The 16,709-nt window shown below is 40.7% G+C and overlaps 1 protein-coding gene across 1 annotated transcript; it reads left to right on the forward strand.

The window, feature by feature from the left end:
* Window positions 1–1,575: 1,575 nt before the first annotated feature.
* On the forward strand, window positions 1,576–8,398 carry LOC132827307 (beta-crystallin B2-like). Its single transcript, XM_060843947.1, has 5 exons — window positions 1,576–1,623; window positions 1,832–1,950; window positions 4,887–5,019; window positions 5,944–6,086; window positions 8,230–8,398. The coding sequence occupies exons 1-5, from the start codon at window positions 1,576–1,578 to the stop codon at window positions 8,396–8,398; spliced, it is 612 nt and encodes a 203-aa protein (XP_060699930.1).
* The last annotated feature ends 8,311 nt before the right edge of the window (window positions 8,399–16,709 follow it).

Consider the following 16,709-nt stretch of genomic DNA (forward strand, 5'->3'; position numbering starts at 1 on the left):
CACAGTGAGGGGACAGCGATATGATTCTATGTCAGGATGCTGTAAGGCTTGTGGGAGAAGTTGCAGTTTTTGGTTGTGTCCCCTGCAACTGATACCCTTATTCTTTTACGTGGTACAGGTCACAGGTTTGAAGATGCTGTTGAAGGAATGTTGGAAAGTTACTGTAGGTATCTTGTAAATGGTACATACTGCTGCCACTATGCATTAGTGGTGGAGGAAATGATTATTCAAGATGTGGATAGGCTGTCAATCAAGTGGGTTGCTTTATCCTGGATAGCATTAGCATTCTTGAATGCAGTTGGAGCAGCACTCATCCAGCACTCATTCTATCACCAACTTGACCCATGTCTTGTAAATGGGTAGACTGGTGTTGGGGAGACAGGAGGGACAGGAATTCCCAACCTCTGACCAGCTCCTGTAACCACAGCATTTGTATGACTGGTCCAGTTCATTTCCTGGACAATGGTAACTCCTGGATATTGGGAGTGGGGATTCATCAATGGTAATGCTATTAAACATAAAGGGATGATGGTTAGATTCTATATTGTTGGAGATGGTTATTTTCTGGTACTTTTGTGGTGTGTTACGGTTACTTTCCACTTATCAGTCAAAGCTTGGATATTGTCAAGGTTTTGTTGTGTCTGGACTCAGACTGCATCAGCACCCGAGGAGTTACAAATAGTGCTCAAACATTGTGCAATCATCTGTGAACATCTCTACCTCTGATCTTATGATGGAGACCAAATCATATGATTTGCAGCACAGTGATGGGCTCACTACTGTTTTTGACCAAGCTGACCACAGTAATCCAGTGAGCGTAGTGGCATGGATTTTACCTCTACTGATACGAATTTTATTCCATTGCTAGCTATGGATCTTCCATGGAATCCAGCAGCAGCAATGCCATTCTGCAAGCTATCAACCAATCAGATTGAAGAATTCTCACTGTAATAGTCTGATCTTATATTTTTAATATAACAGGAAGTGAAATCAGAATGGAAGACTGTTTATAATTCATCTTAAAAGCAGATTCTATCAGAATTACACATGGGATTAAAAGGAGAAACAGGAATATTAAACAATTGAACAAAATATAATATGTTAGAAATCAATATTAGTGGAGAAATTTGGCATTGCGCAAACAACAAATTTGATTTTTTTTACAGGGTCAGGGTAGTTGTTCAGCTGTGACTATGATTTAGCATGCAATTAAAAACCCAATTACACCACATTCAACAAGTATAACTTTTGTGAGAAAAATGTTAGTCTGAAATATAACTTGGAAGTGGAATTTCCCATCACTTTCTAATTGATTTGCGTGTGTCGGGATTTAAGTAACATAATCTGTAGATTAGGAGAGAATCAATGGTAGAGACTTTGGGATTTCCATGCTTGGGCATTTTTATGCAGTGAGCAAAAATTGCTGTTAGTTTCACAGATTAATGACAGAGATTGTAAATACTTTTGCTGTCATTACAACCACAAAACCAGGCCACTGCAGTTTGTTTGAATAATCATCAGACAGATTTAACCAGTCTTCTTTTTTCTGCAGAGAGATAGGTACACCTAGTAACAATGGCATCAGAACAGAACCCAACTCCCAAGCAGCACCCCACCTCCACAGCTGGGCATAAGGTCAGTGCATTACTTTTTCCATATCCACCCATCCTTCTATAAATGTTGTGACTTTCACTCTGCGTGAACAGAGACAATTGGTTGATACTGTCAGCCAAATGTTTTCCAACCTAAAGATTTTGTGAATAGGTTTTCCCGATCTTATTCAAAATGAAGAAATGACTCATCTGAATCTCACTTTATTGCACTGTTTCAGATTACCCTGTACGAGCAGGAAAATTTCCAAGGCCTCTTCCATGAGGTGACTGGCCCATGTCCCAACTTGAAAGAGACTGGACTTGGGAAAGTTGGCTCCCTAGTGGTGCACACTGGACCGTAAGTATTACACGGCATTATGTGAACTTGTCACCATAGAAATGAGTTGTTCAGTCCAACTGGTTGATGTTTATACTTCATGCAAACATTTGGGCGATTGCAGGAAAATCTGGCGAGTTTGAGACTAATTGAACAAATGTGCTAGAAAATAGTAAATCAGAGTTGCAGAGCTGAAGGCAAATGTGACATTGATGGGTTACACTGGGCTAATACCTGTATTACACATATGGCTAACTGGGCACTGAACCAAAACAGAATCTACTGACTCTGAGAATAATGGGCCTAAATAAAAGCAAAGTATAACCTGAGTCTGACAGTATTTACGGAGAGATAAACAGAGTTGGGGTTTCACGTTCATGATCTTTCATCAGAGCAGATACAATTTAGTGATCTCACAGTTTTACATTGTTTCAGAGATGAGTAAAGGAGAGAGAGGGTTGGTAGGAGATATTTAATTAGCAAGAGGTAATGATTCCACCAAAAGAATGGTAATCAGACAAGGAGTGCAATAAAATATTTAACTGGGTGAAAGTTTAAATGGTAGCACCAAAACCATGAACAATAACTGCCATCTACAAACAGAAACACAAACAAAATTGGGGGGGGTGGCGGCAAAGTTATGTAACTGCTGAAATTGCTGAACTGAGTCCAGAAGGCTTTGAAAAGCCTAATCGAAAGTTGAAGTTCTATTCCTCAAGGTTATGTTTAGCTTTATTGGGACAATGTCGGAGGTTAAATACAGAGAAGCCGGGGTGGGAGTGGAGCAGAGGGTTAAAATGACAGGCAACTTTAATCTCATGGTTACATTTGCAGACAGATTACAGGTGGTCTACAAAGTGTTGACCCAATCAGTGTTAGGTATCCCAAGTGGAGATGCGGTCACATTACACAGTGAATGTTGGGTACTGAACTGAACAAGTAGATCAGTAGGAATGTTAAGGGCCTTGGAGAGTGAGAAAGAAGATGGCCAAGGGCAGGTGACACATTCCTGCACATGTCTGATAATGTGCTGTGAGAAGGGATAGGGATAAGGATATTGGGGATGGCAGTTGAGTGGACCATGTTGTCACAGAATGAGTAGCCCCCTGGAATGGGCTGGATTGAGTGTTTGATAGTCATCATGCTGCAGGTGACAGAAATAGAGGAAAATGACTTATGAATATGAAGGCAATGGTGTGAAAGGTGAGAACAAGTAGAATCCATTCATGGTTCTTGAAGGAAGCAGACATTGTGGCAACAGAAGTGAAGTAAAAGAAATCAAGGCCTGTTGACAATGATGGAGGTGGAGCTGAGGGATACAGGCATGGAATTCCTCAGTCAAGGAGGAAGGAAAACATATCAGAAGCACTGCTTTGGAAGGTTGCATCATCAGAACAGACATAATGAAGGAAGAAAAACATGCAGAATATATTGTATCCTGCAGAAAATAATATGTGAGGGAGTGTAGCCAACGTAGCTGTGGGAGTTGGTGGCCATCTCAACTATATGGTTGATAAGCTATCTCCAGAAATGAAGAGAGAGATATGTCAACGTTAGGGAATGAAAGAGTCCGAAGTGGACTATACAATGTTGAATGAGATGTAAGGGTTAGAAGCAAAGTTGATTAAATCCTGCAGTTCAGGGTAAGAGGAAGAAATTATACTGGTATAAGATGTCATCAGACAACTGCTAAAAGGATATGGATAAAGATGAAAAATCCCATGTAAAAAAAGATGGACTTTCTAATCTAGGTAGAAGTCAGTACTGAGTAACTATATGAGCATTATAGGGCCAACTACTTAGGATGGAGAAGTGTGGATGAATAGGAGAACTCTTTCTAGGTGGAGGAGTGGGGAGGTACTGTAAATCATAAAGATTGTTTGAATTAAAAACAGAAACCCAAAGGAGGGAGAAGGCTGAATGGAAAATCAAAAGAAAATGAAAAGCCAATGAGAATGGAACAGAAGTTTTTAAAGCCGGGGTTTTAAGCACAAAGGCAGTAATAAGACTTTTACAGAACTCTGGATATCACAGCTCAGTAAGCCTAGCATGGACTCGGTCAACCACAGTGACCAATTCCAGAGAGTAATTAGGAGCAGGTCTCCAATCCATCTCTTCGTCAGTTCTTGAAAAGTAAAAAAAAACAAGATTGTATGAGAGTACATTCTTTCAAAGAGGCACGTGGAAAATTCCTTCTGGTTCAATGGTTAAGAGGTAGGTGGATATTGAGGTATCCAGACCAGGAAGGTCCTTGTTGTGTGCTAAGCTATGTATGTCAACTAACTGAAATGGCCCTGAGCTAAGGTCTTGACTGTTATTTAGTGACTCTTCTGGAACAGACACATGTGGAGCAGTTGGGCAATGTCACGTTGTACCCCTCCAATTGAATAAACAACTCGAGTAATGGATAAGGTTTTAACACCCATGAACCTATGAGTATGAGTCAGCAGCTTCAGGAAGGAAGAAGAGAACATTTGAAAAATATTTGTGCTGACTCATACTCGTACAGCCATGAGAATAAAATACCAATGTCCATGTTTAAGGAAATAAAAGTACAATGTTGGAAATTTAAATAAATAACAGAAAGCTCCTTTCTAGATATTAGTTCACCTGCTGGGCACATGTCTCAATTTTTTGTCTCCATCTTAGATTTTCTGCATTAATATGTTCCATTGTTCCATCTCTGGGAAAAAATGTTATTTGTGACACTAATGGTAATGAATACTTAAAATGACAGGGCTCTTTTAATTAATTCATGTCAAGTGTGTTTATAATAGGAAGCTCAAGTGTGACCATCATTCTTGGAGAAATTCTGAAATTGAATCAACATTTCTGGACCCTGAAGTTGGCAGCAAGAGCAGTAAACCACATGTCACAAGTTAAATTCACTTTGCTGTTACAAGGTGGATAACATCTTTTGTTGTCTGACACTACCATCTGCTTTGTTCTATTTTTAGATGGGTTGGCTTTGAGCAGACAGGCTGCAAGGGTGAACAGTTTGTATTTGAGAAAGGAGAATATCCCCGTTGGGATACTTGGACAAACAGCCGCAAGAGCGATAGTCTTGCTTCCTTCAAACCTGTGAAACTGGTAGGTTGTGAAACATTGTTTGCAGAGATAAAACTGAAAAAAAAATGGAATCAGGCCAACAGAAATATAGAAACCCCTAAAGTCTGCCTAATCTGCTACTTGGCCTGGTAGATAAGGAAATTGAGCCATCCTTACCTACCAGGATAAGGATGGCATAGTAGCTTGGTGATTAACACTGCTGCCTCACAGTGCCAAGGATCCAGGTTCAATTCCAACCTTGGGCAACTGGCTGTATGGAGTTTACACATTCCCTCTGTGTCTATGTAGATTTCCTCCCACAGACGAAAGATGTACAGGTTAGGTAGATTGGCCATACTAAATTGCCCATAGTGTCCAAGGATGTGCAAACTGGGTAGAAAATGCAGGGATGGGTCTGGGTGGGATGCTCTTTGGAGGGTCAGTGTTGACTGAATGGCCTGCTTCTACATTATAGGGATTCTATGATAACTCCTGGCCAAGTTCAATAAGGTGATCTCAACCAAAGCAGCAATTGAGTTTGAACCAATCCACCCCTGGGCTAACAAGTGAAAAATCAGAATGGGAAATGGTGTGTTGATTCTATAATTTGCTTCATTCTATAATTTATGTCAGTCTGTAGGAGTGATGATCATCAATTCCATTAATGCTGCTGGAAGATATATTATATATGTGTGTGTGTGTGTGTGTGTACAATGGTTGGTGATGAAGTTGATATTCCCTAAGCTGAACAGTCTACAGATGTTTTGTGTTAAGGCTCCCACATGAGGAGTGGTCACTTCAGTGATGAGCTGGTATCTGTGAATCCACATACCAGATTGAAGCTGTGCTGTCATTTAGGAGGAAAGATATAAAGGGAGGAAGTTAAAGTAAAAACCTAAGGGCAGCCAATTGACATTTTCAGTTACTCCTATTTTGAAAAAATGCTTACCCTTTTGTGCCATGCAGGACGGAAATGAACACAAGATCATACTTTATGAAAATCCTAACTTTACTGGAAAAAAAATTGAAATCATAGATGATGATGTACCGAGTTTCCATGCTCATGGATACCAGGAGAAAGTGTCATCCATTCGTGTTTTGAATGGAACGTAAGTATTGGGATGGGGCTTGACAAAAAACATTGTATCAGCAGCTTTTGATTTCTCTTGATGACAAACATATTTTGAAAACATAGAGGATGGAAAATGGAGTAGGTCATTCAGCCCTCCAAGCCTGCTTCCCCATTCAATATGATTATGGTTGATCATCCAACACAGAATGACCGAATTGTTATGGTGTAGAAGGGAGCCATTTGACCCAATAGGGCCTGCACTGGGGCTTTAAATCAGCATCATAACCTAGTGCCAATTTCGTGCTTTATCCCACATCCTTGCACACTATTTCTCTCCAAATAATTATCCTATGCCTTCTTGAATGACTCAATTGAACATGCCTCCATCATACTTCCATGCAGTTCATTTCATGCTCTAACTACTTGCTGAGTGAGAAGGTTTTTTTTGCACAGTATTTTTGTTTCTTTTGCACATCACTTTAAATGTTTTTCCCTACCTACTGCATCCAGCCTGTTCTGTATCCTGTTCCCACCTCCTCCTCTTTATTTTTAATCCCTTGAGCTTAAAGAACTATACTTAACTCCTTCTTGAATTCATTCAATGTTTTGGTCTCAACCTCTTTCTATGGCAGAAGATTGCACTGATTCAACACTCTCTGGGTGAAGAAATTGCTCCTCATCTCTGTCTCAAATTGCCTATCCTGTATCCTTACATTGTAACCACTGGTTCTGGACTCCCTGGTCACTAGGAACATCCTTCTTGTGTTTAGCCTGTCTGGTACAGTTAGAATTTTCTTGATTTCTCTAGGATTCCTCATAATTCTTCAATACTCCAGTGAACATGTCTGAACCAAACCGGTCAGTCCTACCATCCCAGGAGTTAATCTGGTAAACTTTTGTTGTACTCCTGCCATAGCCAAAATGAGCATCCTCAGATAGAAGACCAAAACTGCACACACTACTCCAGGTGTTGCAAGAAGAGATCCCCCTCCCCTGTACTTGAATCCTCTCGTTATGAAAGCCATCAGAGCACTTGCTGTCTTCACTGTCTGTTGCGCCTAAATGCTGACTTTCAACGACTGGTGTACAGGACACAGAGATCCCATTGCACTTCCCCTTTCCCAAACTATTGCCATATTTTCCATCAGTGCACTTAGGAAAGGCTGTCACTACTTTAGAAAATTTTCTCTTTGAGTAATGGAATGATTGGCCCAGATTTTGGAGTACTATCAGCATTCACATATATAATTACTTGTCTAAAATGTATACATGAACTCTCCTGTACAGTTTAGCATGGAAATCCAGAAATTGCTGTTATTTATTCCCTGGAGGGTGAATTGTTTTAAATCCTTGTAGATTACTATCACGTAGAAGTCACAGAAATGACAAAACCCTCCCCCTTTATGCAGTAATATTATTGTTAGAAACCCCAGAAAAAAATCCTATCGTATTAATGTGATGTAAGCGAAGTGTTATGGGAGTCTTAAGTCGGCAGCCTTTGGCAACAGGCTGGTGACCTGTTCTAGACAGTGGAAACTTGGTGTGGAAACAGATGTGAGCACCTCCTTTGTCCGTCATATGTGCCACTTGCATCAGAAGAGAAAAGACAAAGTGGGTTTTTAATGGTACAGTCTGCCATAACCTCTACTTAAGAGCCTTTCTATTTCTGCAATACTAGCTTTATATTTGCATAATGCCATCAGATGTATCAGTGAAATCAATAGTACAGTCTACAGATATCAGTTTAAATTCCAAAAAACTCTGTTTACACTTGACCTGCTCATTGCTGTACTTCTTGGTCTGGCATTTTCTACCCCAAAAAGGTCAAATAGATAAATGGAACAATTTGACCTAGGAAGAAAGAATCATTTAATAGTTCTAATTTCCTTTCATCAAATTAGTATTTTTCAAATGTAATCTTAACAGTCAATGTGAACTAGTATACTATAGTTCAACCTAAATATATTCTCACCTGATGTCCACACAGATAGGTGTGTCTCGCAGGAGTCACTGAAACATGATTAAGAAGGTGATGCTTTGATGGCTGTGTTGTGTGGTCACAGGGTTATGTGGTCAACTGTAGCCTGTCCCAGCTGAGATCAGTACTGCCTTGGGTTAGACATCTCTTCTTGTGGATTTCATTCCTCTTTCAGTAATACCTGTTTACGTCTTTCTTCCAGATGGGTTGGATATCAGTACCCAGGCTACAGAGGCTACCAGTACCTACTTGAGAAGAGAGATTACAAGGATATAACTGAATTTGGAGCTCAGAAGCCTCAGATCCAGTCTGTCAGACGTATTAGGGATATGCAGTGGCACCAGAGGGGCATCTTTCATCCCACTAATTGAAAGGTTCCTCTGCTTCTAAGCTTCTTGCCATCAGTTTCTCACTGATTTGCTGCTAAATTCCTAAACACAGGTTAAATGAATGCCTTCCCATAAGATGCTGTATGAATTTAACAGCTGAGCCAATTCAATAAAATCCCACACTTCAAGCTTACCTTCTCTATCTGCGTTTTGCTTTTCCTATACAAACTGACAGAAGGAGAGGATACAAAAATTGGCCTTCTTCCCAAAATTAGTTCAGTTAGATGAACAGTGAAGATCTAAAGAAAAGGTTCTGTTAATGATTCAGCTGGTTAAGGGAACATGCAGCTGAATTAAAGAATGCCTCCCAATTGACATCAGGATCATCTCAAGCTAAAAAGGGAGACAGTCAGAGGCTACAACTTACCTCATCTCCCCAGGTAATGAGACAAACATTGATCAAGAGAAAAACCTGAAGGCATTGTATTGAAAAGTATGCATTTACTGTCTGTCATTTCAGATATTCCCCATACCCCAAACCCACATATTGTATTGGGCAGGTGCCTGACAGTTTTTAGTGCATGGCAAAAAAAAGCTCAGCGTAAGTCAGTGTCTTTATTGCAGTGGAGAAAATGTTATGATCACAATCCAAAGTTTGTCCACATGTACACCCGACAATAAGGAAGAGATGTATTTGATCAGAAAACTTAAACTCACTGGCAACTCTAAGAAAAGCAGAGCATCTCAAAGTATCCTGTGAATGCCAAATGTCAATAGAAGCGGGAAATTACAGGCTACGTTGCTTAATATCTGTCATAGGGAAAATACTAGCATCAATTATTAAGAAGGTTATAACAGGGCACTTACAAAATTTTAATGCAGTTATGAAGAGTCAATTATGGTTTGTGAAAGGGAAATCATGTTTGACTAATTTGTTAGAGTTATAAAATCATACAGCATGGAAACATACCCTTCGTTCCAGCTAGTCTGTGCCAAACATAATCCAAACAAAACTAGTCCCACCTGCCTGCCCCAACCCATATCCCTTCAAACCGTACCTATTCATGTACTTATCTAAGTGTCTCTTAAATGTTGTAACTGTGTCTGCATCCACCACTTTCTCAGGACGTTCATTCCACACCAGAACCACCCTCTGTGTAAACAAATTGCTCCCACGTATTTTTTAAATCTCTCTTGTCTGTCCTTAAAAATATGCCCCCTCGTCTTGAAATCCTCTATCCTGGGGAAAAGACATCTCATTATTTTATAAACCACTATCAAGTCACCTCTCAACCCTATACACTCCAGTGAAAAAAGTCCCAGCCTTTCTTTATAACTCAAACCTTTCATACCTGGCAACATCCTGGTAAATCTCTTCTGAACCCTCTCTAGCTTAATAATATCCTTCCTACAACAGGACGACCAGAACTGGACATAGTACTCTAAAACAGGCCTTAACAATGTCATGTACAACCTCAACATGACTTCCCAACTCCTATACTCAAAGGACTGAGCAATAAAGGAAAGCGTGCTAAGCTCCTTTTTAATCTGAGCCCCAATCAGGGAACTCATAAACCCTGTCTGTACGTGACAAAACTTCAAAGAATTATGTACCTGAACCCCTAGGTGCCTCTGTTTTACAACACTACCCAACATCCTACCATTAATTGTATAAGTCCTGCCCTTTTGTGTATAACCAAAATGCAATACCTTGTGTTTAGTAACATTGAACTCCATTTGCCACTCTTCAGCCTTCTTTTTGGAAAGTAACAATTAACATGGATGAAGGGGAAACTGTTGATGTGGTATATGTGGATTTCCAAAAAGCATTTGATTAATTTATCACACAAAATAAGAGCTCATACCATAAGGATAACATATTAGTATTGTAGAGGATTAGTTAGCTAACTAAAAGTAAAAAGTAGGGATCAATGGGTGACAATGTGTAACTAGTGGAGTGGTATTGGGATTAGTGCTGGACTGCAAGTACTTACAACTTATAGCAATAATTTTGAAGAAAGGGCTGAATGTATGATTGCTTAATTTGCTGATGACACAGAGATAGATTGAAGAGTAGATTGTGAAGAGAGTCTGTAACGAGATATAGATAAGTTAAGTGAATAGGCAAAAATTTGCCAGACTGAGTATGATGTGGTTAAATGCAAACTTTTCCACTTTAGCAGAAGGAACTTATGTAAGTGGATAGAGTTTGCAAAACAGTGTGGTATGGAGGATTTGTGTGTTATCGTACATGAATCAGCAGACATTAGATTGCAGGTACAGCAGATAACTAGGAAGACAAATGGAATATTGGTGATTGTTGCAAGGAGAAATCAAGTAGAAAATTCAGCAGATTTTGATGAAGCTATACATCGGGGCTGGTTAGCTCAGTTGAGTAGAAAACTGGCTTGTGCTGCAGAGTGATGCCAACTACATAGGTTCAATTCCCATACTTGCTATGAGGAACTCTCTTGTTCAATCTCTGGGGCATGGTTAAAGCACCAGCTAGTCATCTCTCTTTAATGAGAGAGCAGCCCGGGGTCTGATGGAGTTGGTGACTTTGCCTTTTATAGTAATGTTGGTGAGAATATATCTGGAGTACTGCATATAGTATTTACAAAAGGATGCAATAGCATTAGAAGTGGTTTTGAGAAGTTTCACTTGACTGATTCCTGACTTGAAGGAGTTATCTTACGAGGATAGGTTGGACATGAAATAACTCCACAGAAGCCTGTGCCCTGTCACCAATACCCCCTTTATTTACACGTGAGAGAATCCTTGACATTGATCCAGCTCTTTCAGAGCCATCTCTCAGAGTGAGCAGGATATCTGACATTCCTGTTCTTATCTGTCAGCTAGGGCTCCCCGGTTAGACCAGATTAACAGCCCCAGTCAGGGAACTCATATTCTATCAGGTTCACCTTGCTGACCTTGTTACAATCAGAATATGACAGGTTAGACTTGTATTCTTTGGAAGTTAGAAGAATGACAGATGATCTTATTAAAATATGTAAGATCCTGAGGGGTGTTGACAGCGCGGAGAGAATGTTTCCCCTTTTAGTAGAGACCAGGACTGGGAGAGAGAGCTTAAAATACAGGGTTTTCTATTTACCAAGCAGCTGAGGAGAATATTTTCTGTCTCAGATGGTCAGAGAGAACTGAAGGCAGGATTGAATATTGAATATTTTTAAAGTTGTATTAGATTTTTGACTGATAAGACAATTTAAGGTTATGGGGATATCAGGACTGTGGACTTGAGGCCTCATTCAGATCAAATGGCTGACTGGGCTGGAGGGGGCAAAATGTCCTACTCAATCCTAATTCACACATTCATATATTTCTAATTAATAAAACTATATTTTCAATGTAATATTTGACTGTTTGAACTATACAAAGCTGAGAAAATAAATTAAGCAATTAGATTTTCACACATTTCATGCGAGGTGACAGGATCCTAATGTTGTGATAAATTGTTTGTGTGGGGGCTGGTTCTTCGATAATCATGTGAAAGGAATCAGGGAGGAGAGAAGGTTAAGTCTTGATAATCTTTATCTCCTGTTATAAAACAGTGTGGCCACTGCGTGTCAGTGCAGGACTATGATTAACAACAACACCCTGAAGTGGACAACTAACAGATTGGAGTGTAAATACATGGGCTTCAGTTTGGCTGTGCAATGGTTTATTGAGACAATGTTCTAAGTATATCATCGTGATTACATTGATTTACAATACAATAGTTTGACACCTCTCATCTGGAGTGAGTAAGCAAAGCAAATGGGTAAAAGAGTAGGTAGATCTGGTTGGTTGGTGGGCTGTATTAAACTTTTCTTTTCGATGTAAATGCACCAATCACACACAAGGATTGCTGAAACATTAACGTCTTTATTTGAAGAAAAGACTATTTACAAATAATGTTCAATGGGAGAAAAGTGAACTGTATATGACTTCTATCACTGCTGCTTCAGACTGCATCACAAGTAATGAGACTTGTGATGCACATGCTATTCTTTCAAGTTGAGTATTAAGGTAGGCATTAGGTAGTTTAAGATACATCTACTAAAAACTATATACGTATATCACACCAGGCAGAGTGGGCAGTTTGGTAGGTAAGGTGGTGTCTGGGCTGGAGGCTCAGGTAATGTTGGGGGCAGATGGATTGGGTCGGGAGGGGTTTACAGGTCTGGACTAGTGATGTCTGGCCAGGGCAGGCATTTGGTTGGTGGGGACTAGACAGACAGTTTGGGTTATGGGCTAGTCAGGTGATGGGACAGGTCAGGCCAAGGTGAGTTGGGGCCTAGAATCAGGTCAAGACTTGGTGGGGATTGGGTCAGGTCAAGGTTTGATCTTGGCTGAGGTCAGGTCAAGATTTGATTGGGCTGGGGTCAGATCAAAGTGTGATCAGGGCTGGGGTCAAGTTAAGGTTTGATTGGGCTGGGATCAGGTCAGGGTGTGATCAGGGCTGGGGTCAAGTCAAGGTGTGATCAGGGCTGGGGTCAGGTCAAGGTGTGATCAGGGCTGGAGTCAAGTCAAGGTTTGATTGGGCTGGAGTCAGGTCAAGGTTTGATTGGGCTGGGGTCAGGTCAAGGTGTGATCAGGACTGGGGTCAAGTCAAGGTGTGATCAGGGCTGGGGTCATGTCAAAGTTTGATTGGGTTGGGGTCAGGTCAAGGTGCGATCAGGCTGGGGTCAGGTCAAGGTGTGATCAGGACTTGGGTCAGGTCAAGTGTGATCAGGTTGGGGTCAGGTCAAGGTGTGATCAGGACTGGGGTCAGCGGGGGTCAAGGTGTAGTATGGGGTGGGGTCAGGTCAGATCAGATTATGGTCTGGGCTGTGGTTAACATTGTCAAGGTATGGCCATGTCTTGTCAGGCCTGATCAGATAATTTATTTGGGTGAAGAGTGCTATTTGGGTTGGGAGACAGAATGATAGATTCACTGAAAGACACAGTGGAGAAGAAGGAGACCATTTGGTTGATCATGCCAGGCCAAACTCTTGGGAAGAGTTAGCTAACTAGTCCAAATCTCCCTTGCTGCATCCCCACAGCCCTCTAAAACCTTACAAGTATTTCTCCATTTCCCAATTTAAAGTTATTAGTGAATCTGCTCCCATCACCATTTTGGGCAGTTTATTTCAGATCTTTAATCACTGCATAATTTTTTCCACTCCTGTTATCTCCAGTTCTTTCGGCAGGATCTATGTCCTCTGCTAATTGACCCTCTGCCACTGGAGACAGGTAGGGAGGGAGGTAAACAGGCTGTGTCAGAAGGGACAGTCAGGTCATGGGGTGGAGATGGGATTGTCAGGGCTTAAGTGGGCACTCAGGATGGGGGGGGGCTCAGTGTAAGTCACTGGGGTCAGTTGTAGACTCATCCAGGTGTTGGACTAAGATCTTGCAGCATCATTTCTTGGGTAACTAATCATTGAAGTATTTCAGAACTTTTAAAAGTCTCCAACTCTAACTTGGAATTTTAGGAAACAGGCCAATTGGCCCAACAAGTCCACATTGACCCTCTGAAGAGTAGCCCACACCCCCTACACTATTACTCTAGATTTACTCCTGACCAATACACCTAACCTACACATCCCTGAACACTGTGGACAATTTAGTATGATCAAATCACCTTACCTGCACATCTTTGGATTGTGGGAGGAAACCAGAACACCCGGCAGAGATCCACACAGACATGGGGAGAATGTGCAAACTCCACATAGACAGTCACCTGAGGCTGGAATTGAATCCAGGTCCCAGGCACTGTGAGGCAACAGTGCTAACCACTGAGCCACCGTGCCGACCCTTAGTGCAGACCTTATCAAAGGGCCTTTGTATCGGAGCATCTATAGGATCATACATCTTGTCTCTGATAATTCAGGGAAGGACTATCTGGGCCAATATGTCTCACTCTACCTCAAATAACCCTCAACTATGGCTCTGACCAGATATTCATCCATCCCTTTTTTAAACAGATACAAATGAAAAAATATGAACTGCTTCAGCTGGTGGTCTATCCCACACGGTGCCTGCTACAATAATTATAATAATAATAATAGTAATGATGTTAAATAAAAGTTTCCAGTATCAGCAGAAATTCTGGCAGCTCAGGCAATACATCGCAGAATTATCATAATAATCAATATCTGTGGTTTTAGATAATAATGATACAGGATATTAAATATAAACTGATGATCCATTAAGTCATTCAATTAAATATAAAATTATGACTAAAATTTATGCTGTCCTTTTCAGATCTAACAGGCATCTCACTTCACTAATTTTCCCAACAGTGTCTAATGTATAGTTAGCAGTGATTAATCTGGAGTACAGTATATGGTATTAGTCATGACAGAACACACATGTTGGATGCCTTTCATTATTGTCATCTTCTTTCACACTAGAAATTCTTCATGTATGAACATGCGTAGTGGAGCCTTGATTTTCTGATTGATGGTATTTTCCTGTTTGCAGTAACCCATTTTAAATAATGCCAGCTCTTTAATATTACCGGTTGAAAATTCCAAATTTGATTCACAGCAAACTAATCCACCGCGGCGAAGGGAGACATTATGAATGAACTCTACCTTCACCTTTTGTTTGTAAAAGTATACTCCCCCATATGAATTGCTAGATACCAATTACATTTCTCTCCATCTCTAGGCTGGAGCAATCAAATTCACTGTGATGCCCTGACTGTTGAACCACTGAAATCATAAACTCAATATTGCTCAGAGATCCAAGGTATCTGCAGGCAATGAGCAAAATTTAATTCCCCTCCCAGGAGTGGGCTGCAAGCTGAGGAAGGGATGGACATAGGATCAAGAGAGAAGGCAGGAAATGGAGTTCCCCTCAGTTTGATGACTCCCTCTGATAAAGTTTGAGGTGGGGAGGTGGAGAATGGGTCTTCCTGTCTGAAAGCCAATTTTAGCAGCAGCAGGTGAGCAGGCATCATGTGCAATTTGGGAGGCTACCCAATAAAACTGGTGGTCTTCCTCTGGGTTTGCAGGGACACTCTTCTACTTGAATAACCAGTGCCTGACCAAGGCTTACGTCACTTCATCATCCATAAAGTGCCCAGTCCCACCCCCTCACTGAGTTCTGCCAATATTAACAAATAAAATTACATCTCTTTTAACAATCTTTGACAAAAAGTTCCGTTTTTTTCTGCAATAACACGTATGCCCAAAGATGTCACTGCAATGAGAAAGTTGAAGGTAATATCTCCGAGTGCCTTTCCGAATGAGTAAAATAACTGAAAGCACTTTAAAATGCCTTAATGGGTGATACTATTGCTTCATATGGCATGGGGTTACTCAGACCTGACATGTTCAATCCCTGGCTTGTATTATTTTTGCCCATCTCAACCAACATAAGTGACGGAGGTAAAACAATTAGTATAAGTGGACAGGAAATTTCAGCCAGTTTTCCTGAAAGGAAACAAGGTAGAGGGCATGCCACTGTCTACATCAATGGTGCTGAGCAGGAAATGGTCGAGTCCGTCAAGCTTTTAGGAGTGATGATCACCAACCATCTGTTCTGGTCCACTAATGTTGACACTGTGGTCAAGAAAGCACAATAACATCTCTACTTCCTCAGGAGATTCAGGAGATTTGACATGTCCATAAAGACTCCTACTGATTTTTCTGGATGCACCGTAGAAAGTATTCTATCCAGATACATCCCAGGTTGGTATGGCGACTGGTAGCCCAGGACCATAAGAAACCACAGACAGTTGGGAACACAGTCCAGTCCATCATGCAAACCATCCATTGACTCCATCTAAACTTCCTGCTGCCTCAGGAAGGCAACCAACATCATCAAAGACCCCTTTCACCCCAGTAATAATCTCTTCACATCTCATCTGTAGAGCAGAAGATACAAAAGCTTAAACACACGTAACCAACAGATTCAACAACAGCTTCTTGCCTGCTGTTAGTCCACTTCTGAAATTTTAAATTTAATGTTGATCTTGCTGCTTGTGCACCTTCTCTGCAGCTGTAACATTGTATTCTTCACTTTATTCTATTCCCCTTACCCCTGCACTGCATGCAAAACAAATCGTTTCACTGTATCTAAGTACATGTGACAATAATAAACCTAATCATATCAAATTCAGATTACTAACCAATCAGTTCTGTTGGAAATTCGATATTGGGTAAAAAAAATCATTAAACTAACCAGGAAAACTTTGAGATTAGATAACCTGTCAACATTGGTACTTTCTGATTGGACTGGAATTTTATGTTGATTGAATTTCTCCTGACCATTCTTGTTCACGCAGTGCAAGACCCACTTTCCTAGCTGGCACTTATTAAATATCATGATTGTCCATTTGTAAACGCAGATAATGCAGCAGTCCTTG

The sequence above is a fragment of the Hemiscyllium ocellatum genome, chromosome 24 (genome assembly GCF_020745735.1).
Source record: "Hemiscyllium ocellatum isolate sHemOce1 chromosome 24, sHemOce1.pat.X.cur, whole genome shotgun sequence".
Lineage (NCBI taxonomy): Eukaryota > Metazoa > Chordata > Chondrichthyes > Orectolobiformes > Hemiscylliidae > Hemiscyllium > Hemiscyllium ocellatum.

Coding starts and splice junctions, on each gene's coding strand:
- LOC132827307 (XM_060843947.1), top strand. CDS start 1,576: ATGGCATCAGAACAGAACCCAACTCCCAAGCAGCACCCCACCTCCACA. Junction 1,951..4,886: donor CTAGTGGTGCACACTGGACC/GTAAGTATTACA, acceptor TTCTATTTTTAG/ATGGGTTGGCTTTGAGCAGA. Junction 5,020..5,943: donor CCTTCAAACCTGTGAAACTG/GTAGGTTGTGAA, acceptor TGTGCCATGCAG/GACGGAAATGAACACAAGAT.